Genomic DNA, 25,902 nt, shown 5'->3' on the forward strand with positions numbered 1-25,902 from the left:
TTTCTTTTCCATATAGTCAATCAACTTTTTTTATGTATTGACAAAATTTCCAGTAGACATTATGTTGTGTACCTGTGCTCCCTTGGCTTGTATGTCGCTTTGTGTGTATGTGTGTATTTATAACCTCAAATTTGTTGCCATCTTTCGAGGGACAAGTATCCAATTCTATATTATTTGAAAATATCTTAAAGGAATTTGAGAATATTGGAGGATCTAGTATCTCATCAGCATAAAATAGTAATCTCGTATAAAAATTAGTCATTTTACGTTGTCGAGAACATAAAAAACAAATCTTCAAATATTTAGACATAGATTTAAAACTCCATTTCATATAATATACAGGGTGAGATAAAAAAAACTGCAACAAAGTCAAACGCCATAATTTTTACATTTTTTTTTTAAATTTTATTGAATGAAAGCAAAAAATGTCGAAATATCATCAAATTTTAGAATAAGTTTAGTTTGGTTCGATTTGGTCACCTTTGGCACGAATTATGGCCTTCAAACGGCCAATGAAACCGTCACACGCTGCCCAAATATTGCTCTGCGGTATTTTAGTCCATTCCCGGCAAAGCGCTTGCTTGAGGTGATCGACACTTTGGTATTTTTTTTAGTCCCAACCTTGCTTTCCAAAATACTCTAGACACAATAGTCCAACGGCTTGGTATCCGGAGATTTTGGTGGCCATTGTGCGCTGGAAATGAAGCGAGGAACCTAATTTTGTAACCATTCTTGAGTGCGATGGTGCTGAGTCCTTTTGGAATGTCCAAGGTCTACGGCCAAAATGTTTGCGTGCCCAAGGCTTTAATACACCCTCCAGAATATTTTCGCGATAATATTCGGCATTTAATCTGATGACATGGTCAATTAATACGAGCGGAGAGCGACCATCGACTTTTATGGTGGCCCATATTTTCAGCTGACCTCTTTGACAAGTAAACACCATCATTTGACAGTTCACCACTTTCGGCCAAGCGAAGCAACTCTAGCTCTTTTGAGTCTATTTTCTTTCAGTTGCGGTGTAAGTTCTTGTACTTTTTGGAATTTAAATGGCTTTATCCCGAGCTCATTTTTCAATATTTGCCGAATAGAACATTGCAATATGTTAATTTTTCGGCCACTGCGACGCGAGTTTCGATCAAGTCGCCTCCTTACTTTTCGAACCATTTCTGCTGATTTTGCTGCTTGAATTCCATCACGAATAACATTTTTTCCGGAAAATTCTCACCAAAATGTTTTGTACGCTTGTAAACAATATAATGGGCTGTCTTAGAAATGTCAGAAGTCTGAAGTTGGTTGCAGTTTTTTTTATCTCCCTGTATAGGAGAGGTTAGAATTGAGAAAAAGGGAATAAATATTAGGAAAAGGTAGACAAGTTTCCGGAAGGTTGAAGGTAGGATTTTGAAATTTTAGGGGAGATTATCAAGGCATAATTTTTCACTATTTTGTGAAATTTTGTTGTTGCAAAATGGTCAGGCTTAATCCCTGTGAAATTCTGATTCAGAATATGTAACACCCCGAAATAATAGTTCCACACTCAATTTTTGTTAAACCGATCGGCCTGTCTTTTGATTCTGTGTCGGTGAGATCTTGTAATTACTTAGACATATTGGTCATCAAACATTTTACCTAGGACTATTGATATTTATTTATATTGATATTAGTCCACACCTCTTAAGTTCCTCAAAATTTTGCAACCTACGTCAGTTGGGAAAATATTACCACGCTGTCCAACAAAGATCAAAATTGAATAATATATAAATCTTGCAAAATGTGAAATTTTTCAATATCAAACCAAGTATGAGAATGGAATACATCGGTCCGCTATTTCTGGTACATCCCCCAAAAACTCACATTTTTTGAAAAAAAAACAAAAATTAAAATCTAGTATTGAGCAGGAGGACTACCCGATATGGTTCAAATATGGCACAATGGAATATTTTCATAATCCTTAGAAAATTGTCTGCAATGGTCCAGTCATTCATGTAGTTTCTTTAAAAAAAGAGGAATATCGATGTTCGATTTTCTACAAAATGTTGCACATCCCAATATTTTAGTCTACATTGGATCTAGTGTGAAAACAAAATATGTCCGAAGTCTCTTTTCTTACCTTCCCTAAAAAAAGAATCATACATATCGCTCATATAAAAAGTACCGATTACCCGATATAATCCAAACTCACTCCGTGGTTATATTTATATCAGGATTAGGTCAGAAGCCACACAATGAAAAATATTGGCCCACTCACTAAAAAAGTCAACATTCGATAATACATAACTCTCATCTTTGCATATCCCAATTAGACAACAGCCTTAGGATGTGTCGGCACCTTCTCCTTGGTACCTCTCAGGCAAATGGTCAAAATCTTTAATAATTCTCTCCAAAGTTCCTATGCTGCAAAATGTGCTAACACCATATCTAAATTAAAAATATAATATGTAATTCCAATATTTGAGGTATATTCCCTACATAAATACATGGTCAAATGCTGAGGGGTATATATCTGTCGGAGCGCCCACTGAAACTTTCTAACTTGATTTGCTTAAGATTTGAAAATATTAAAAAATCGTAATCGATATAAACAGATTGATTATTCAATCTGTTGACCCTTTATTGACCTAAGACTGATATAAATATTACAACGTACCAGATTTGGACTACTTCCTATATTTCATATAAGATATGTGCAAATTTTTGGAAAATGGGGAAATATGCGTTAGGATATATAGCGAAAGTATTCCACTTTTATACAGATAAACATATGGGTATGGGCAAAATTTCAAGAAAATCGAACATTTATATCCAATTTTATGCGAAATCATAAAGTCCGATAAATTCATATCAAATTTCTGGATAAGAGATATATTTAGATATAACAAGTTGTAAAGAATTACCGAATTGTTTCGCAAATTATGACAGATATAAGTATTGGAAATTATGATCCTTTGTGCGTGAGGTACCAGAAGGGGTTGACAGATAAATATCATTTTCGCAACATATCTTGCGTTAGCAAAAATATTGGTATCTGTGAAATTTGAAGAGAGTTTGAGTGTTTTGTTTTTCAAAATCTTGAACTCTATAAGGGGGACGTACCAGAAGAAATAACCCGATATCTAACATCTTTATGACAGATTTTGTGTTGATGGAAATATTCAGATGTGACAAGTCTGAATGAAATCGGAGATTAGTCTAGCGTTTTATGAGCTTTAAGGATATTCAAAATGTTAACCCTTTTGTGGGGGATGTACCTGTTACAGCGGACCGATATATTCTATCTTCTCACCAGACCTTGGGTTAATAAAGACATTGTGATGTGTGTCGTTTGAAGAGAACCGGATGCTTATTTCGGATTCTATGATCGTTTTGTTTCTTCAAAACTTTGACCCTTTGTGGGTTAGGTACCCCAAGGAATGGTCCGATCTCTGCCATATTTATAACAGAACTTGTGTTGATGGAAATATTGAGATGAAGCAAGTCTGAATGCAATCGGATGTTAATATCGTGTTTTATGAGCATCATGAATATTCAAAGTTTTGACATTTTGTGGGGGAGGTACTTGATGGAGTTGTGTAATTTGAAGACAATCGGACCACATTTTATAAGAGTTATAATTATTCAAAATTTTGACAATTTGTGGGGGAGGTACCTGATGGAGTGGACCGATATTGTCCATTTTCGCATCTGACCTAGCACTGATGAAAATTTTAGGATTGGGCAAAATCGGATTATCTCTTCTCTTTCTGCGCAATAAATTTTTTCTTTGAAAATTTTGACATTTTGTGTCGGAGGTAACAGGAGTAGTGGACAAATATTGCCCATCTCCAAACTCGATCTAAATTTTATAATATTAATACGATGTACCAAGTTTGGACGAAATCAGATACTCCCTTCGAGAGTTATTGTGGGCACCAGCCAGACAGACATACGTTATTTCGGTAATACTCATATCAATTGACATAAAAAACACTTTAATACCTCGAAGAGAATTTTATTTAAAATATTAAAGAAAGGTTTTTGGGTGTATGGAAGATATAGATGAGTGTAAGAAAGGCTTGGTATGTGATATATCGGTCTAACTCGAACCAATTTTAATTCAAAATATATTTTATTCCAAACAATTGACTAATAAAATCTCTTTTTATTTTTTTTTTTCAGATATAACAGAAAGTCATTGTAACGGTATGTATTTTATATGGAATCAAAAATGAAATTTATTCAATTAAAAAAATGTTCAAGAAATTTTGTTTATAAAGTAGAAAAAAGGAAAATTTATTAGAATCCCAAAAGATTAACTATGACTGCTTTAATGCATTCAATACTTAAATCACTATACTTTCCATTTCCAGTTAATCTGAACATTTAAGTTAGCTCCAATTTTGTTTTTTGCCCACAAAATACTTCTGTGCCAAATTGAATATCAATTTTGTAATAACTTAGATATAGAGCCTAATTTCAGAAGCTCAGATTTCTTTATTGAAAAATTTCTTCCGACTATTCTGCCTCGCTTTGAATAGCTTTTTACTCATCAACTTATTTCCTCATGTAGCGCCTAAAAGTAAAAAAAAAATCGAGATTTAAAAAAAAATTAAATTTAAAAAATTAATTTGGATTTATTTTATAGTATATAATTAAATTTTTATCAAAGATTAAAGTATATAAAGTACGATAATATATTTAATATACGTGCATTTTGAGGTAAAATTTCCAGAATTAAAAAAGGATATTCACCTTCACATTTCGTATAATTTTAAAGATTGCAGCTTCTTACATCTACCTTTTTATGCTTGCTTATGTAGTGTAGGTCCTACATACTCACTTCCTATTGAACAAGTGATCAATGTTTCATTAATTTCGAAAATAGAGTAATCAACACACATTTGTTAAAAATTTTATGCTGAGCTGTAGCAAAAAAAAATCTTCAAAAATGTTTAATGCCTAAAAAAATGTAACGACATTAAATGCATTTCCTTTCATATTTTTTTTGGTTGCTCTTGTTGGTCGTTTCTTTTTTTTAACCGGCAAAATGTGCAAATATTTTCCTTACCTTGCTTTTTTATTCAATTTCTTGCACGTTGTTGGTGTAGCAGTAATCGCACTGCACCACATAAAACTACAGTCCAAGGAATTGCAAAACGACAGAGGAAAGAGAGGAGAGAAAAAAGACAAAACCCCCGAAACCTGAATGGCTGGTTTAACAGCTTGTCAGACTCCTTACACCCTTTCATAACGAGTTAACAAAGCGATGCTGTGGCCGCTGCTGCAGCATGGGTAATGGTGCACAAGCCGCCAATGGAGTCGGCGACATTTATTTGGGGTTCCTTTTAAATTGCGGCGCTGCACTGCGCGTTTCCTAAACCTAACCAACCACTCGTTGTCTGTCATATGTTTGGGTGGCTGGCTACTCGGTTGGTTGTTAAGGTAGGCAATGAGAATCTTTGTTGGTGTTGGAATAGCCAGCAGAGATGGACTGTATGAGAATTTTAACAATTTCTTCACATTGAAGACAATAAATTTATTTTATTATGGAGGACCAAAAGGTCTTCTCATAGAAGACAGAAGGTCCTCTTCTCAGATAATACAAGAATGTCTTCTTTTCAGGGAAGACCAGAAGGTCTTCTTTTCAGAGAAGACCCGCAGGTCTTCCTTTCATAGAAAACCAGATGTTCTTCTTTTCAGATCTTTGACCAGACGGACTTTTTTTTAGAGAATACTAAAAGGCGTCCTTTCAGGGAATGATGGCCAGATGGTCTTCCTATAGAAGACCAGAAGATCTTCCTACAGAATACCAGAAGGTCTTCTTACAGAATACCAGAAGGTCTGCCTATAGAAGACCAGAAGGTCTTCATATGGAAGACGAGAAGGACTTCTCAGTGAAAGACCAGAAGGTCTTCTTCTCAGAGAAGACCAGAAAGTTACTACATACAAAACCAGAAGCTCTCCTAATAGAAGACCAGAAGGTCTTCTTATAGAAAACAGAAGATCAGAAGACCAGAAGGTCTTCCTATAGAAGATCAGAAGGTCTTCCTATAGAAGACCAGAAGGTCTTCCTATAGAAGACCAGAAGGTCGTTCTATAGAAGACCAGAAGGTCTTCCTATAGAAGACCAGAAGGTCTTCTCATAGAAGACCAGAAGGTCTTCTCATAGAAGACCAGAAGGTCTTCTCATAGAAGACCAGAAGGTCTTCTCATAGAAGACCAGAAGGTCTTCTCATAGAAGACCAGAAGGTCTTCTCATAGAAGACCAGAAGGTCTTCTCATAGAAGACCAGAAGGTCTTCTCATAGAAGATGAGAAGTTCTCCTCATAGAAGACGAGAAGTTCTCCTCATAGAAGACCAGAAGGTCTCCTCGTAGAAGACCAGAAGGTCTTCCTATAGAAGACCAGAAGGTCTTCCTATAGAAGACCAGAAGGTCTTCTTATAGAAGACTGGAAGGTCTTCTTATAGAAGACTGGAAGGTCTTCTTATAGAAGACTGGAAGGTCTTCCTATAGAAGACCAGAATGTCTTCCTATAGAAGACCAGAAGGTCTTCCTATAGAAGAGAAGACGAGAAGATCATCTTCTCAGAGATGATTGTGTGGTCTTCTTCCAAGAAAAGTCTACAGGATGTTCTCATAGAAGCCCAGAAGGCAGATTTGTTATTGTGTCCACCACTTCCTTTACCTTCAACTAAAACGTACCAAATGACGTTCCTCTTTTTCCACCCAACCATCTCTGTTAGCTGCCACACGTTTTGGCATTAAACCGCCAACATTTATTTATGCCTCCTTTTACCATCACCTTTGGTTTGTCTTTCTGCTTAGCTTGTTGCAATCCTGCTGCCACAAACACATAAAAATGAAATCCATTTCATCTTTTTTTTTTGTTTTTTTTTGGTTTGCTGCCAAGCATTAAGTTGGTGATGCTGCTTACCAAAGATCTGACGAGTTGTGTGCCTGCTTCGCTGAGTGCGTACGTGAAAAGAGTTGAATCCATGGCGGTTGTCACTGCCACAACTTGACTTCCTTGAATTTATATTTTATTGTGCCACATTCTTCGTTTGCTATTTCTTAATGCCATTGTCAAAGTTGCTGCTGCTGCTGCTGTACGCGAAAAGTCGACGAGACATGCACCAACTGACTGACTGACGGATCGAGTGCATTAACGGGGCTGCATAGCAACAAAGAAGGGACAAGAGGGTAAACTGGGATTTTCTTGATGCTCACAAAAAGACGTTAAAATTTAAATATCTCTGGGAAAAGAAAGCTTGAAGTATAAGAGCGAGAGAGGAAGGGAAAAAAATAGCAACACCTAGACTTGATCTTTGATCTCACGTTGGAATGCCATGCTAGAGTGTGGAGGTGGAAATTTCCATAGAAGAAAATCAGCTTTGAGATATGATTTATGATTTTTTCTCTGGTATGAGGGATTGTCAGGTGTTAGGTAGTGTTATGGACACAACAAAAATTACAAGTAAAAAAGCAGTAAGTTCGGCAGGCCCAAGCTTTGTGTACCCTTCACCATTTGGAACGAATTTGGAAATTAAAAGAATTAATAAAATCGTTAAAAATTATGTTTAAATCTTAAAAAAATACCCAATATAGCCATATTGGATTGTATTCGAAGACGTGGACCTGCATAGGCAACTTTTGTCATAGGCCATTACAATATTCAAATACGAAACTTGAAAAAAATCCGGTGCATAATATGTAGCTAAAATCTGGGGGCTATACGAAGACCTGGACCTGCATAGACAATTTTCTGTCACTGGCTGTAATACCCTTTACGAAGTGGAATTACGAAATATGAAAAAATTCCGGTGAATAAAGTCGCTAAATTCATCAAAATACCGAATATCGGGGGTACCGATATGTGGGCCCTATACGCCCTTTATCTACATAGACAATTTTCTGTCATAGGCTGTAGTACCTATTAGGAACTTCAAATACGACATTTCAAACAATTTCGGTGAATTATACCCAAAATCGTCAAAATACCGAATATAGGGAGGTACTTATATATGGGGCCTATAGTGCCCATAACGAACTTCAAATACGAAATTTGAAACATTTCCGGTTAATAATGCACCTAAACTCATCAAAATACCGAATATCGTTGGTACTGTTGTACGGGAGCTATACGAAGACTTTCACCTACATGGACAATTCTCTTCCAGGGGCTAAAGTTCTTAGAAATAACTTTTTGTGTGGATTTTCAGACAATTTCATTGAAAAATTTGGTTCCAAGTGTCAACAGAGACCTCAACAACAAACATTATTACCGCCCTATCCGTTCACCCAATGCCAAATATAGTACCATTTAGTACTTTTCGTACAAACATAGATCGGAGACCTCAATAAAAAATTTCGGGATTCCTGAATTATTCCAAACCACCGCCAGATACTAAGTTATATATAGATTATAAACCTTTAATTTGCAGTTAAAATTCTCCGTAGTGCCTAAAAGTATGCTATAAAAATATGCATGCTAAAGAAAATAACAGTCAACAAAAAGTCCTTGGAACAAATTGTTTCTTTGGAGGTGGTGTCTGTGGTATTTTTCTACAACTGCGGCCTTCTCACTCCACAATAAACAGAAAAATAAAACTTTCGTCTTTGAAACACACATTTTTCCTCGCTGTTTTGTGTGTAGGTATGTGTGGCGGCGGCAGGCAACACAAAACTGTTGCAAACACACTTGGTGTAAGTTGAAGCTCCAGGCATGAGGGGATTTATAATGTAGCGTCATTTGTTTTACAACATTCGTGGCGTAAATACGATTGACATGCGTTCGTCTCAACGACGACGTTAATGAAGCTGCCGGTTGGTGGTGGTGGTGTCACAACACTCCCCCACCCTCAAATCCATGTTTGATGCGCGGCCTCTTTTTATGAATTTTCTTTGACTTTTCTATTTTGCTGGCTGTATGGACGTTTTTTTTTTGTTCAAATGTCATCGTTCTTTGTTGTTGTGGTTGTTGTTGGTGGTGGTGTTGCTTCTTCATTTAAATGTTGTTTTGACTGCTGTTACATGAACTGACTTGACTGACAAAGTTCAGTAACAGTTACAACGGCAGCACAAAACACTCATCAGCAGCATGTGTTCCCTTACAAGGATGGTGTTGATGACCATGGTGGCGTTGGGGGGATGCTACAGGCATCCTGATCCACCCAACCACCATCACCACCACCCATCGTCATCTCCTCCTCATCATCTTCATAATGTTGTGTTTTGTTGATGTGGCTGGCCGTCGTCGTCGTAATAATAGTAATGGCGGTAATAGCATCACAGGGTGTTGCCAAATGATAATGGATTTTATGGATGCTGTAAATGAGCTGCCGCCTTGCTTGGAATGTGGTGCAAAGAGAGCACGGTGTTTTTTCGGAATGCCTCCATATCTACCGATTTAATAACAGTTGTTACAGTCAAAAGCTTTGAGGATGTTTTTTTTCTACAAATTTTAGTTAAACAATTTTTACACGCCTATTTGTGAATTTATTTATTTATTTTCAATAAAATGTGATTTAGAGATTGCAAGTTATGGAAGATAAATAAAAAGACTTTATAAACGTCTATTTTAGTTGAAATTTGCACTGCTTTGTGCATGATTTTGGAGGCATAGAGTATTTTTACGAACATTTTAAAATGTTGCACTTTCATACACTCCGCCATAGAATGGAGGGTATATTATGTTTGTTTGTTTGTCACTCCGTTTGCAAAACCTCAAAATATTCGTCGGACACCCTATAAGGTACATATATTCATGATCAGTATAAAATTCTAAATTTGACAAAATAATATGTATTGTATATAGGATGATTGGTATTGAAGATGAGGTATTTTGGTCCACGTTTTCGTTAGACCCCTATAGGCCCCATATAACGGTACCACCATTTATTCATGTATTATGTTAATGATTTCGGACACCTTTATCAACGAAGATATTGCAAATTTAATATTTGATGTTCGCAATAGATACCAAGAGTCACGTTAGACAACTGCTTATATGGGTCCTCGTTTTCTTACAGACGTCACCACTCCACCACTCCACTCGGATACCTATTGACCCATTGTGATCATCCTAATTTAGAAAAAATGAAAGTGAAATAAGTTAGGGTGTTAGAGTAGAATATAGATAGGGAATAGAATAGAATAGTTTGCATCCACGGTGTAGTCAGCGTGTTGCCTTAGCCATTTTAGTCTTCTGGCTAAGAATAACTGCTGGCTCGGTTTCGGAGAGGCATGACAAGCCGGGCAGAATTTGCTTACCCAGAAGCCTATGTTTTACTCCGATAAGGGTAGGACAGTGACAGAGTAAGTGTTCCACCGTTTCTGTTTCTTTCTCATCTTGGCAAAGCCTGCAGTATTCAGTGTCGTCACCTCCCCATTTTGAAGTCATGGCCTCTATGTTGCAATGACCTGTGATTAGACCCACCAGCTTCAAGTCCAACTTCGTCATGGATGTGAGTGTCCGTGGTCTCCTTTCAGAGTTCACCGGTTAAATTTTTTTGGAGATGTTACATCCCCTTCCAGATAGCCAGTTCTGTTTGCAATTTCCCAAGATAGTGATTATGCAGTACTTGAAAGAAGTGACGTAAAGGTGGCTACACTGAGCTTTCAATCTCTAGATCTACTGACTCAGATCCGCGTCTGGCCAATTCATCGGCAAATTCATTGCCAGATATATTGCAGTGTCCAGGAACCAACAGAGCTTGACAACCGACTTAAACTTTTCCAGGGCATTCTTGCACTCCAGAACAGCCATAGATTTGATTATAAAAGAATTTAGAGCTTTTAGGGCCGCTTGACTATCGACATATATAGTCACCGGTCCATCCCGTTCGTTGATTCTGTTTTCCAGCAGCTCTATGGCCATTCTGACAGTAAATGTTTCTGCCTGAAAAACGCTACAATCACTGTTTAGCCTGAAGGATCTTTGGTACTTAAACTTTCACAGTAGACCCCAGCGCCAGTTCCACTTTCCATCTTTGAACCATCAGTATATACCGTTAAAAGGTGGAGTGCCACGGGACCAGATATCCCTGTTTGGTATGCGGATGTCGAGTTATTCAAAGCTGTGCCTAGGGAGTATATAGTCACTAGCTATAGCCTGATTACTTACGTTCTTTACATACGTAAGAATGACAGAGTGTCCGAAGGATTGACTCCGCCATTGTCCCAGTTCATTGAGTCGCAGGGCACACCTAGCAGCTAGTTCCTCTACAAATAAGCCTAACGGCTTTATATTGAGTAGGGTATCTAGAGCGGATTGTAGCGTGCTCCTGACCGCACCTGTAATTAGTAGCGATGCAGCTCTTTGGACTTTATCAATATTCTTGCTGAAGGTGGTTTTCCTTAAGGAATGCCACCAAACAAGTCCCCCATAGGTTAGGATTGGGCGGACGACTGACTCATATATCCATCGGATAATATGGGGTTTAAGCCCCCAACTCCTTCCTATGGAGTTTTTGCGGGAGTAAAGTGCATTTAAGCCCTTCTTCGCTCGCTCCTCGAGACGCCATATAACCGTACCTTTCGATGTTTGGTATTCTATTATTTTAGCCACATTTCTTACGAAAATGTTTAAAATTTGTTATTTGAAGTTTGTAGTGGGTTCTATTTTCTGGGACATAGCATCGTCTAGAGCTATGGCCGTTCACGTTTTCGTATAGGCCCCCATATACAGGGTGTGATAAAAAACTGCAACAAAGTCAAACGACATAGTTTTTACATTTTTTTTTTTAAATTTTATTGAATTCAAGTAAAAAATGTCGGAAATTGCATCAAATTTTAGAATAAGTTTGGATTTATTAGAATTGGCCATATTTGGCACGAATTGTGGCCTTCAAACGGCAATGAAACCATCGCACGCTGCCCGAATGTTGCTCTGCTGTATTTTGGACCAATTTTTTGTGAAAATATCCAAATTCGTTCCAAATGGTGGATGGAATTCAAAGTTCGGCCGGCCGAACTTACTGCTATTTTACTTGTTTCGGTTTATTTGGTTCCAAGGAATAACTTAACTTACTTCTGGTGTCATAGCCTTGTTAAAACAATGCTTTATGTAATGAGTTTTTGGATGTGAAGTAATGACAAATTGTACTCTCTAAATTTTCAGTAGGCCTAACTGCATATATTCTACTTTACCAGGAAGCCAACGAATAATGAGTTATATTTACAAGATAAGATAACTTACTTTTATCTTATCAAGTAATGGGTAAAGGCGCCGCACGGCATTCAAAATAAAAAAAAATAAGAAGTGTTTGGTTTGTTAGAAAAAAATCAGACGGTCCCACGTACAACCCTTAAAAATATTCTTGTTGCACCGCAATACATCCACATCCTTCGAACCGTAAACGACGACCTTAAAACAATACCAAATGCCATTATCATATTCATTTTCACAGTGTTTTGCATATAAATTGGCCATTTTAAGGAAAATAGGAAAATTTTTGGAAGGCATTTATCTGCCGGAATACATCCCCCACCCCTTCAACCGAAAGGCGCAAGAAAAACCTTGAGCCTGCCTTGGGAGAAAGGAGCGAGAGATGAGACGTTAAATATTTATGTGCCAGGAACATGAGACACAACAGCAAGCAAACAAGGTGTAATTCGAAGGAGATTGTTGTTGATACGGAAACATGTTAACAACACTACAGCAACAACACCAACAATGGCACACACACAAAAAGGATAATACATTTGGGAATCATTTTTAGAGAAAAACCGAAAAAATGAGGAAACATGTTTGTTTGCTTGTCGATGATTGCTCGTTTCAAGGATCATGACCAAAGGAGCAGCAGCAACAGGAGATAATATTCAACCAACCAGGACGGATGTACATCCATGTAAAACATGAACAGTTTTCCACAACATATCTGTAGGAAAATGTTCTTCTTTTTTTTTTGCTTTTCACAAATTTACACTTTAACATGACATTTAATGTGTGGCAATGGTGTGTGTGTGTGTGTGAGAGAAGAGAGGAAAGGTTGAGTGCCTGGGGGAAAATTTTCTAGATAGTCGCTTATCGAAACAGCTTGTCTAGGTTTACAACTATTAAGTTGATTTACAACAATGCAATTGTATAAACAATGTTATCGATAGCTCCAAAATTGCAGATGGAATGTTTTCTAATGGTTCTTGAATGTATCTTTGAATATATTTGGTACAAAAAGTCAATTTTTAGGCGGGTCTTCGACAAATTAAAGTCTTTTTTAGTACCAGTCTTAAAGGGCGAGGATTACAAGGAATCTTAATCCAGTAATGTCAAAAAATTGCAGGAGGGGAAATTTTCTACATAAAAAACCCCTATGTTTAGATAATTAAGAGCTTTGGTTTGTTCAATAATACAACAACTGAACAATACTTCGTACTATTTAACCACTTTTTATCTGTCCCTTTTTTGCCTGTACCCTTTCGTACACAATTTCATTTATCGAACATGTAGCCGCATACGAAAATGTGTAGCTATAGACCTTCCAATTGCAAAACCATATTCAGTACGACATAACATATGTCGTACTCTTTAGTACGATAATCGCAGATAATTTTACATACCAAAATTTCAAGTTATAGACCGTTCCGACCGCATAGCCCCAACGGAACCATATGTAGTACCACATTTTCGTACTCTTTACTAAGAATGTTTAAAACATGTTCCTGTACACCATTTTCATTACTTTATAGAATAATTTACAGGTCCATCTCTTATTTATAAGTCAATTACAATGATGTACCAAATTTAGTACCATTTAACATATTTCGTACCTTTTTAAGTACCTGATCTTCGACCAACAATTTTAGCTCATGCTCCATTCCTTATCAGTAAATAACAATGGTACCACATTTAGTACCACTTAGTGAAATAATTGACTGACTGAAAGAGAATCAACGCTCAGATGAAACTACTGAAGCTAGAATCTTGAAATTTTGCACGAGGGCCAGACTTGGTTCGATGGTGTGTGATAAGGCTGGGATTTTGGAAATTCGTACGAAAAGTACTAAAATGCACCAAAAATTAAATTTAAAATTTATACCCTCCACCATACTATGGAGGGTATATTAACTTTGTCATTCCGTTTGTGAATCCTCGAAATACTCATGTCAGACCCAACGAAGTATATATATTCTTGATCAGCGTAAATGGGCCATGTAGGTCTACGTTTTCATATAGGCCCAATATAACGGTACCTCCCGATATTCGGTATTTTGATGATTTTAGCGACATTATTCACCGGAATTGTTTCAAATTTGATATTTGAAGTTCGTAATGGATACTGTTTATTAATATTAATTAAAGCAGATATACACAACACTTGAATTGTGTAACCTTGGTATGTTTACAATTTCTTGTAATCTACCAAGAATATTTATTTTTGCTTTCTATTTATACATTTTTGAATTCATTAAAACTAGCATTTAAAGTTAACTAAGCAATAATTTACTTCAGCCAATAACCCATGCAATGTGAAACCAATCGAGGTGTTTCTTTATTTAGGCTATTGGCCTGCATAAGGCAAACAATAATTATATAGGTCAGTTATATGCTGACATAGAATAAAATAATAATAAAAACAAAATTAAAAAATGTGTTAGTAAAATATGTTCTTTTGAACATTCTCCCCCACGTTGAACGAGGAACGTTCAAGAAACTGTCTGGTCAATGACGTATGATGATGAGACTGACTGCCGAGGGGTAGGTGTTGGGTTCATGTTATTGTTGGAAGTTCTGTGGTGGCGAAACTTGACGATGACGTATATGGCTACTCCAATTCCAATGCAAAGAGCTAGATAGCTGATGGTATGATGGTGAATGGCCGTCGATTTCATTAATTGTGGAAGGCGTCCGATTTCAATAGTTTTTAGCTGTTGGTGTAAGGTGACGAGTTCAGCAGCATGTGTTTCATAGGTGCTGTTTAATGTTTTGTTGAGCAAGACAAGCTTACTGCTTGAGATTATGGAATCCAGTGGCTTAAGTCTCAGATATGATGTGTGCACTGTTGTTTTGTTTTCGTAGTGACCGTATATTGTAAATGTGTTGTCTTTGAAAATGCAGCCTGGCCCAATTTCTAAAGTTCCAGCTCCTTGCACCTCCAGGTGTGTCATTTTTGTACCACAAACAAAGGACAATTCTGTTAAATTGGCTAGAGTAAACATCCATTTATTCTTTTGTTCCATTTGTCTCCAAGTTTGGTGGTGCATGGTCGATTGCAAGTCGCACGCTTCTGACGATTTGTTCAATAAGAAAATCACCTCGCATAAATGTGATCGATCGCCTTTGCTAAATTTCGCTTGGTTGTCGCAAATAAAAACGTCATTTGTGGTATGTATGCAGCTGTTCATTTCTTCTGCGGTTAGCGATATGAACTCATCCCGATGGACGTTAGCTGCCAATAATGTTGATTTCAAAGCTATTGAAATAAATCGACCGGATCGTAGCATAGGTACGGGGATCATTTTGAATAAATCATACTGCTGGAGATCCACTAATGGAAGGCGAATCTCGAATATGATATGGTTCTTAATAACCCTTCCCTTACTCTTCATTAATTTGAAGAAATCCGAAACATTATCTTCGCGAACGGGTAGAGCACGAGATGGAGGAATGTGAGCCTTGATGGTTTGGAGCTCTTGTAGCAATTGATGTGGCGTAAGTAGCAACGGACTTATCCGACCATGATGAGCATCCGTTAAAACGTCGATTAAGTTATCTTCTATATGTTTCAACCTTGATGAAAGTAGCATGAGCTGTGAAGTGAGAAACATAATTGATTGTGTTGTCTTTACAACATCTTCTTCTTTCTTCACCTTATTTGCCAAAAGGTTCAATTCCACTTGCATGTTGCCGAAGTTCCTTTGGCTCGTATCTTCGTCCTTTCTAATTATGTTGATTGTTGAATCGATAATAGATGTCTGATTTTTTAGAAGATCCAACAAATGTTGCTTGTCTTCATTTGCCTTCTCAATTGTCACAGTCATTTGCTCCGCATATTCCGAATCCAAGACACCAAATAACGAGTGTGCGAGGTTCCCGACTATGTTTAGAGCTCCTCTCCTGATGCGCCTGGGGAATATGTTCAGTGTATTTGATTCCAACTGCTTTTGTACTTGAATAAGATTTTCTGAAAGTATCTCACAGCTTCTGTTCTCAACTGCTATCTTACACAACTTCTGAAGGGTTCCTATCCCGGTAGAAAAGCCATCCATATCTGCCCAAAATGGGGAAAGATCATAATAAGTGATCAGTTTCCACTCTGCTGTTACTACTTTTGTGATTCCAATTCCTTCAAAATAGATGCCGGGCTTATTCTCAAACTTGTGTATGTTGAACGAATGACACAAGCATAGAGGTAAAAATAGTAAAGCCACAAGCATCATCGATACTAGCATGCTGCTTGACGTCTTCAATCGCTTTGGAGATGGCTCTTCACTCCTACTCTTGGTCTCTATAGGCGGAAGAGGTTCCTTTTCCTTTTTCCATAAAGGAGCTAATCTGGTTATAGCTCTTTTAATTTCGCCGTTTTGTGTCTTTACGTCGACTACACGAACGGCTCCATCGTTGCCCTTATATGTTCGGGTTATTCTGCCTAGCGGCCACTGCATTACAGGCATGTTATCTTCCTTAATAATGACCAATTGACCAGGTTCCACGTTTGGAGATGGTGTACTCCATTTCCTTCTTTCTTGCAGAGTATTTAAGTACTCCGTGGACCAACGTTTCCAGAACTCATGCCTAATTTGAGATACGACCTTCCATCTGCTTGTCAATGATGTTGACCATTGGTTCGCTGATGGGTCAACCTGTGCCGTTAACGGTTCTCCCACAAGAAAATGACCAGGTGTTAATGCAGCTAGATCATTTGGATCGTCAGAAATAGGAGTCAACGGTCTGGAATTCAGGATTGCTTCTATTTCAATAACAACTGTTTCCAACTCTTCGTGGGTTAATGATGCACTATTAGTGGTGCGAAGCAACAGTTGCTTGGCTGACTTCACCGCGGCTTCCCATAAGCCACCAAAATGTGGTGCTCTTGGGGGAATAAACTGGAAATCGATCCCTTCTCTTGAACACGTCTCCGCTATTATTTTTTTGCCTTTCTCCCCAAAGACAGCCTTATTGAATTCATCGAGCTGATTTTTAGCACCTACAAAGTTAGTCGCGTTGTCTGAATATAGGGTTTGACATTTTCCTCGCCGAGAGATAAATCTCTTCAATGCTCCAATGAATGCTTCCGTTGTTAGGTCTGTAACTACTTCCAAATGTACAGCCTTTGTTGCGAAGCAGACAAAGACAGCGATGTAAACCTTGTGTGGTCTCTTGCCTCGTATTTTGTAGTGGACCCATAACGGTCCGCAATAGTCAACGCCGGAGACAATAAACGGCCTTGCTGGTGTGACTCTGCTCGGTGGGAGATTTCCCATGATTTGGTTGTATAACTTTGGCTTCGCCCGGGTGCACCTTACGCAATTTTGCACAATGTTGCGAGCCATAGCCTTCCCCTTGATTATCCAATATTTTTGTCTTGATGTTGCCAGTAATAGTTGTGAGCCACAGTGGCTATTCTCTAAATGGATCATGCTAAGAATGAGTTTCACAATTGGATCGTTGTATGGTAACAACATCGGGTGTTTTGTGTCGTATGCTAAGGTTGCCTCTTCCAACCTGCCACCGACTCTAAGTATTCCTCTGTCATCAAGAAACGGAGTTAAACTATGTATGGAGCTTGATTTGTCCAATGCTCCATGTTTCCTCAATTGCTGAATTTCTTTCGCAAAATCTGCCACCTGTACGGTCTTGACTATTAGTTGCATCGCCTGATTCAACTCCATAGGTGTCAATACATCTGTCGACCTTCCATGCTTGCGTCCCTTTATCCTTTCTGAAAATCGCAGGACATAACCGACAATACGTTGTAATCGTCTAAATGAACCCTTGTGGTTGATTCCATAGATCATATCCTGTAACCCACTCTGTGAGGCAATTGCTGATACTGTAGATTTTGTCTTGAATTCAAGATCGGATTGATTTTCTCTATTCTTTGAGAAGGGCCCCGGCCAGAGAGATTCATTTCCATGTAGATACGTGGGTCCATAAAACCACATCAGACATCCCGACAGACGATCTGGTTTCATACCTCTGGATATATAATCGGCAGGATTATCCTTCGTCCCCACATGTCGCCATTGAGTGTTTATCGATCTGCCTTGTATATTTTTTACTTTGTTGGCAACGAACGTCTTTAGAGCTGATGGTTCTGAATTGATCCAGTACAATGTAATCTCTGAGTCTGACCAATAAATAGTCCTTAGATCTTCGTAACCCAATTCGGCTTTGACCTTAGCAGTAAGTTTTGTTCCCAATTCAGCGGCACAAAGCTCTAACCGTGGCAGCGTGATCTCCTTTATTGGTGCTATTTTTGATTTTGAACAAAGAAGTCTGACTATATGCCTGCCGTCTGGCAGCATAGCTCGAAGATACACCACAGCACCATATGCCTTTTCTGACGCGTCCACGAAAGTATGTATCTCAATTTTTGTTGGTTTCTCTCCATCAAACATGTGTCTGGGTAACCTGAAATCATTTAACATCTTCAGACCTTCTCGGAACGATAGCAAATATGCTGCCCTTTCTGCTGGCAGTTCCTCGTCCCAGCCAAGTTTATTCTTCCACAGTTGCTGAATAAAGATCTTAGCTGCTGACACCACAGGACCCGCAATTCCTAAGGGGTCAAACAATCTTGCCAAATCAGATGTGACCTTCCGCTTGGTGACCTTGGTGCATTCGTTCACATCACTCTTCAAACAAAATCGGTCTGCTTGAGGAATCCATGTTAATCCCAAAACCTTGGTTGATGATTTGTCAAAATTGAGATCTACTTCTCTATCTTCTGGAGGAATTCCATGCAGCAGTTTTAAGTGGTTAGCACACCATTTTCGTAGTCTAAATCCAGCTTCCAGTAGTAACATATTAACTTGTTTCTGCATCTCAATTGCCGTTGTTAAACTGTCAGACCCGCACATGCAATCGTCAACGTAAAAATTCTTTTGCAATACCATCGCCCCCAATGGATATCTTTGTATGTTCGTATCTGCTAGCCTTTTCAGACATCTTGTAGCAAGATATGGGGCACACGTCGTACCATATGTTAACGTATTCAACATGTAATGTTCGAGTTCCTTGTCTGGAGTGTTTCTCCATACGATTAGTTGATATTTGCGATCTCTTTTGTCGACTAGCACTTGTCTGTACATCTTTTCAATGTCTGTTGTAAACACAAATCTCGGCAGTCTAAACCGCAACAGCATTCCAAACAGATCTCCTTGAACCCTGGGACCTGAATGCAAAATATCATTGAGTGACCATCCAGATGATGACTTGCAAGACGCATCGAACACAACCCTCAGTTTTGTTGTGCTGCTATTTGGGCGTAGGACACAATGATGCGGGATATAGTAATGATTACCACGCACCTCTCTTGATTGTATTTTCGTCATATGTCCCAGATCCTCATACTCCTTCATAAATTTAGCATACTGCTCGTGAAGACTTGCATCCTTAGATAAGCGACGTTCCAACGCAAAGAATCTTGATGCTGCAATATTCAAGGATTCAGAAATTTTCTCAGGGCCGTCTGCAAACGGTAATCGCACCACAAACCGACCATTCTCATTCACTGTTGTATTTTGGTTGAAGTGATTTTCACACTGTTCCTCTGCTATTGTCAACTTCTGGTCTTCACAAACATCGTCTTGTTCCCAGAACATCTTTAATAAATCTTCTAAAGCATGTTCATCTTCTCCGAAAACGGCGCATGTCACAGTTTCTGATTCAGCCTGAACTCTTCCACTAGCAATCCATCCTAGTTTTGAGTTCTTCAATATAGGAAGCTCTTTGGACATTCGAAGTTCTTGTGAGAGAATCAGGTTGAAGTAGAACTCTGCTCCAAGTAGTACGTCAATCCTGGTCGTTTGATAAAAATAGGGATCTGCTAGTTTTATGTTTTCTGGAATAGGCCATGATGTGATGTCGATCTCAGTGCTTGGTTGGGGTGGCACTATATTTGGTAACACAAAGGCTTCTAGGCGTGTTCTGAATTTGCTGGTGAGTGACTTAAGCTCCACGTTGACCCTGTGGTTTGCGGTTCTTGATCTACCTCCAACACCTTCGATACAGAGAGATGTTTGAATGGGTTCGATACCCAACCTCTGCACTAGTCGCTCTGACACCAGATTAATTTGTGAACCGGAATCCAGAATCGCCTTAAACTCATAGCTTCTTCCATTATTTGCCTTGATCGCAACACGTGCGGTTGCAAGAAGTACGTATGATTGGGATCTATTCGCCGATGCTACTGTTGGCGGCTGTTGAACCGACAAATCTGCTGACTTGTTCTCTACTTGTGGCCTCGTTGAAAAATGCAAAAGTGTATTGTGTTTTTGTTGACACTTCCTGCACTTCCCACTTGTACACGTTTTTGCCTGATGGTCATCCTTGAAGCAATTTAGACACATCTTGTGTCTAGCAACCCATTTCTGTCTTTCGGGCACTGTCATTGCCAAGAACTGTTTGCAGTAATATAGGGGGTGGTCACCTTTGCACATGTGACATCTACGGATCGTGGTGGAAGCAGTCGTTGCTGACGGTTTGCTCTTCTGAATCCCATTGACAGCTTCTAATGATTCGAAACGACTCCTCAAACATTTCATGAAATGATCCATCGTTTGGAGTTCTTTCGAATCTACAATCGACTGCTCATACAACACATGAGTAGTCTTGTCCATCCTCTTTGTTAGGATGTGGATTAAGAGTGGATCCCATTCCTTTGGCCTTACTCCAAGACCCTCCAATGCCAATAACGATTCATGAAGACTATCATGAAAGTCCTTCACTGATCTGCTATCGCCAGACATGTTGGGCAGGTTTAGCATTCTCTCAAGTATAGTTGACACTTGAGCTCTCTTGTTATTGTACCTGTCTTGGAGTGTCTTCCAGGCAATGTCGTAATTCGCCTCGGTCAACTTGAGGTGCCTTATGAGTTTCTCGGCTTCCCCAGTCACGTTGGCCTTGAGATACCACATTTTTTGCACTTGTGGCAAGGCTTGCTCGTTGATCATTTTCCCAAAAATGTCAGCAAACGTCTGCCACTTCGAATAATCCCCATTAAATTGAGGGATTGTAATTTTTGGCAGATTAACTTGATTTGCCAAGGTTCCGCCTGATCTCTGCTGAGACGACGAATGATCGACCTGTGTTAGCGTCGATATTTTTTCTTTGAACTTTAACGTCTCTTCCTCTAAGAGAACGTAGGCTGATGCATCGTACCCCACCAACGTTGGGTCATCAAAGTCCTCGAACATTTTGAAGTGGATATCTTCCACGTGTGTCCACAGTTTTTCAATTGCAGCCACTGTCTGACAGGGAGCAGCTTGGCCTGAATTGCCCCTTATTAACGTTTGTATGGACTGCATTAGAGCCCTCTGACGTCTCACTAATGCAGTCACGCTGCTGGTTGCAGTAAACTGGCCTGATTGTTTTTGCACCCCCTCCCTTGTTGCGGGAAGCGGTTTCTGAGGCATTTGTTCTTTGCCCCTTTTGATGTCTGCCTCGATGTTGTCGATTGCAGCTCTGTACTCTTCACCAATGACTTGGTATTCGTTATTGGTGATATGGAGATGTGACTCTGCCGCAGGATCTGCACGAATTTTGTTTTCATTGCGATCGATCTCTGCCCAGAGTGCTTCCATTTCCTTGAGCTTTTTGCTGTAGAACTCCACCGTTCTTCTTTCCAATGGAGCCTTTTTTACGTTCGCAATTGCCTTCCTCAACTCGGCAATTGCTGCTTGTTGTTGCTCGATTACTGTAGCTAGATCCATACTGTATCCGCCTTACGGTGATTAGCTATCAGTTGATTCAGATTCTTGATGTAGGTACTGGCTTCTTCTCCAGATGTTTCTGGCTCTTAGATGGTGCTACTAGTTGTACGTAACTAGCTCCTTTCACAAATAAATATTTCAAATTCCTTACCACTGGTGGGGGGAAATTCGAAATTTATGAGTGAATCAAGTAATCCTTGTCAGGATCACGTCGGGGTCACCAAAAAATGTTTATTAATATTAATTAAAGCAGATATACACAACACTTGAATTGTGTAACCTTGGTATGTTTACAATTTCTTGTAATCTACCAAGAATATTTATTTTTGCTTTCTATTTATACATTTTTGAATTCATTAAAACTAGCATTTAAAGTTAACTAAGCAATAATTTACTTCAGCCAATAACCCATGCAATGTGAAACCAATCGAGGTGTTTCTTTATTTAGGCTATTGGCCTGCATAAGGCAAACAATAATTATATAGGTCAGTTATATGCTGACATAGAATAAAATAATAATAAAAACAAAATTAAAAAATGTGTTAGTAAAATATGTTCTTTTGAACAGATACTACAGGCTATGACAGAAAATTGTCTACGCAGCTCCACGTCTTCGTATAATCCCCACATAACTGTACCTCCCTATATTCGGTATTTTGATGACCGGAATTGTTTAAAATTTGGTATTTGAAGTTCGTAATGGATACTACAGCCTATGACGGAAAATGAGCCATGTAGGTCCACGTCTTCATATAGGCCCCATATAGCAGTACCTCCCTATATTCGGTGTTTTGACAAGTTTTGGTACAATGCCCACCGATATTGTTTGAGATGTCGTATTTAAACTTCGTAGTGAATGCTACAGCCTCTGACAGAAAATTGTCTGGCTGGTCCAGGTCTTCACACAACTCCGATGTTTCGGTACCTCCCTATATACGATATTTTGATGATTTTAGCTACATTATTCACCGTATATTTCAAGTTATCGAATTTGAATATGATAATGGCTTATGATAAACAATGCCTTTGTACGTCCACGTCGTATAGAACCCAATAAAACGGTTATATTCGGTATTTTCAAAATTTAAACAGAATTTTTTAAGGATTTCATTTTTTGAAAATTTCCAAATTCGTTGCAAATGGTGGAGGGTATTAAAAGTTCGGCCCGGCCGAACTTACTGCTTTTTAACTTGTTTAACTTGTATTTTTTGAACATTTCCAAATTCGTTCAAATGGTGGAGGGTATTCAAAGTTTGGCCCAGCCGAACTTACCGCTTTTTAACTTGTTAGTTCTAAAATTTGAAATGTGAGTCACTGATGGAGTGCAGGATGGATGTACCAAAGGGTTTTGGAAAATTCGAACTTAAAGGTTGCGGATTAAATGGTACCATGGCACGGTTTGGAGCTAAATGGTACCATTTTGTACAATGTGAACGGATAGAGCTAAAAGCTAAATTTGGTATGAGAAATAAATTTGGAACAGTTCGGTTTGGAGGTTTTGTCTGGGGCCCCTGTTTGTGGTAAGTGCACGAAAAGTACTAAATAGTACCATATTTCGAACAATTTGGTATTGTGTGAATATATATTGATTGAAATCTGAAATTTGGTTTAGTGTCGCTGTTTGTGTGTAGTCTGGACATATCATTTTCATTTTTGAAATGTCTACCATAATTGTACGAAATGTACCAAATGGTACTAAATTTGGTCTTAGTGAAGGGATAGGGCTGAAATCCTCAAATTTAATATATAAGTCTTTTTTGGTATCTGGAATTAAGATATGGAGATGGTTTCCGAAAAGTGTACAATAATTGTACGAAAAGTACGGAATGGTACTATACTTGGTATTGGGTGAAGGTATAAGGATAAAATTCTGAAATTTGATATTTAGATTACTTGTGGTATTTGTGTTTTGAGATTTAATGGTGGTTTAAAAAGGTGTTCTACATTGGTACGAAAAGTACTAAATGGTAATAAATTTGGTATTGGGTGAAGGGATAGTGCTGTAATCCTCAAATTTGATATTGATGTTTCTGTTGGTATCTGGAATTCAGATATGGAGTTGGTTTCGGAAATTTGTACTATAACTGTACGAAAAGTACTAAATAGTACTAAATTTTGTACCGCGTGATGGAAAAGCTGAAATCCTGAAATTGAAATTTGGTGTGGTGGTTTTGGAAATGTGTACTATAATTGTTCGAAAAGTACTAAGTGGTACTAAATTAGTTATTTTGTTAAGGGACAGAGCTGGAATCATGAAATTAGCGGGTGTCTCTGTTGGTGTCTGTTGTTGAGAGAAGGAGCTGGTTTCGGATATGCGTACTAAATGGTACTAAATTTGGTAATTGGATTAAAGAGCAAAAATCCTGAAATTTGACATTATGGTCTCTGTTGGTATCAGATGATGAGTTATGGGGATTTTTATAACTTTAACTGTACGAAAATAACTAAATTTTGTATTGGGTAAAAGATAAAGGGATAGAGGTCACTGTTGGTTTCCAGGGTTTACATGTGGAGATGTTGAAATAGTTTTGGATTGTGCAATTGCTTTACTATTATCCTTCTCGATAAACTAGAAAATGAAAAAATGTAAACATTTTCCTAGTTTTGTTTTCGAATATGGGTCCTTAGGTAGATTTTAAGTACATTTTTATATTTTAATACGCATTTCAAAGTTTGCAAATATTTAAGCCGTGTATTCGGGTCTAGTTTCTCATCATCCCCATTGTAAATCATTGGGAAAAGTACTTCATTAGAGGTTTTTGGACTTCTTTCTTTTTTTATTTGGTACTTTTCGTACCCTTTTCGGTACGAATTTTCATATACCGGATTGTTTGTTATAACACTTTTCAGATTTGTAGATTTAAATAAGTAAACGTTTATTTATATAATTTTAGTACGTTTTAGTACTGTTTAGTACGCTTTTCCAAATATACAGCCTCGCAAATGTTAAGTCCTGCCGTCGAAAGAGAGAAAAGACCTCTTCCTCTATGCAATGTTAAGAGTGCCTTCTGCTCTTCTATGAAAGGCGAAGAAGACCATCTGGCCTTCTATGGAGGAATAAAAGGACCTTCTGGTCATCTGTGTTATAATTTTAGTACGCCTTTCCAGATTTGTAGTCTTGCAAATATTCAAGACGTGTCTTCTGGTCTAGTTACGTAAAATCTCCATAAAAGCCGATTCGGAATTGTACCTCATCACCAAATGTTTGGACTTCTGCCTGAATCATTAGGAGGACCTCTTCGGCTCTTAGAAGGTTGGTCGGCCAATGGATCCTCGTCTTCATTAAAGGTCGGCTACTAGATCGACTTTCAAAGGAAGACTATTTGTTGGTCCCTGAACCTAGGAGGCCATTACAGTTTCTTTTTTATAGAAATCTCCTTTTTTGTTGCCTTCTTTAAATTATTTCTTTTTCACCCCCCCAGATAGGGTAGGGGGTGGCCGAGAGGAGTGCAAACAAAGCCAAAACAAATGTGTACGATGTAACAAGTACGGTAAACGCTTGCAAAGCTATGTGTATACCATAAAGCCGCAAACGCAAAAACGATACGGCAATGTTGGAGTAAAGAGTATTACGGGTCATTTACAAAACATGCTCGCTCATGAACAACCCCCCTGGTCGGTGTGTTGTATTTTGCAACAAGACTCCATATTCATCAGGACCTCCAAATCCCCTCCAACACCCAAAACTCTAAGCAAATATTTGCAAAGGGCAACATTTCATCATGAACCGAACGAAATGAGAGAACCTCACCGGGAGAGGCGCGCAGTGCTTGTTTTTCCCGACATGTTTTCTTCTCGCAATAATTCCCGGTTTTGGCATGGTCATGGTTTTTCCAAATCGTCATGACTCTTCCATAGTAAAACATTGTGGCGTTTTTTACGCATTTTCCTACAACTCTCCCAAAGGGAAGCCACCGAAACGATAGAAGGTCATGCGCAAAATATCCTTGCGAATTTTTGGGAAGTGGGGGATACTGGGATATGAAGAGAGTTTGGTGAATACTGGAGTTAGAGGACTAAAATGGGAATGCAGGGGGTCAGCAAAACTATAGG

General features: G+C 38.4%; 2 protein-coding genes across 3 annotated transcripts in view; one reads left to right on the forward strand and one right to left on the reverse strand.

Annotated features, from left to right (window-relative positions):
• LOC101891848 (serine/threonine-protein kinase grp) overlaps window positions 1-25,902 on the forward strand; it is a 107,380-nt gene that overhangs the window by 34,992 nt on the left and 46,486 nt on the right. For both annotated transcript variants that reach the window (XM_059125614.1, XM_059125616.1), the window contains exon 2: window positions 4,156-4,179. The gene's annotated coding sequence lies outside the window, so the exon portion shown is untranslated. The remainder of the gene's footprint in view (window positions 1-4,155; window positions 4,180-25,902) is intronic.
• On the reverse strand, window positions 9,084-21,849 carry LOC131803826 (uncharacterized). The gene is made up of 3 exons (XM_059125547.1): window positions 16,413-21,849; window positions 15,516-16,184; window positions 9,084-9,322 (listed from the first exon to the last, which is right to left on the reverse strand). Exons 1-3 carry the CDS (start codon window positions 21,847-21,849, stop codon window positions 9,084-9,086), a joined length of 6,345 nt encoding a protein of 2,114 aa, XP_058981530.1.

Source organism: Musca domestica, unplaced genomic scaffold (genome assembly GCF_030504385.1).
Source record: "Musca domestica strain aabys unplaced genomic scaffold, Musca_domestica.polishedcontigs.V.1.1 34, whole genome shotgun sequence".
Taxonomy (NCBI): Eukaryota; Metazoa; Arthropoda; class Insecta; order Diptera; family Muscidae; genus Musca; species Musca domestica.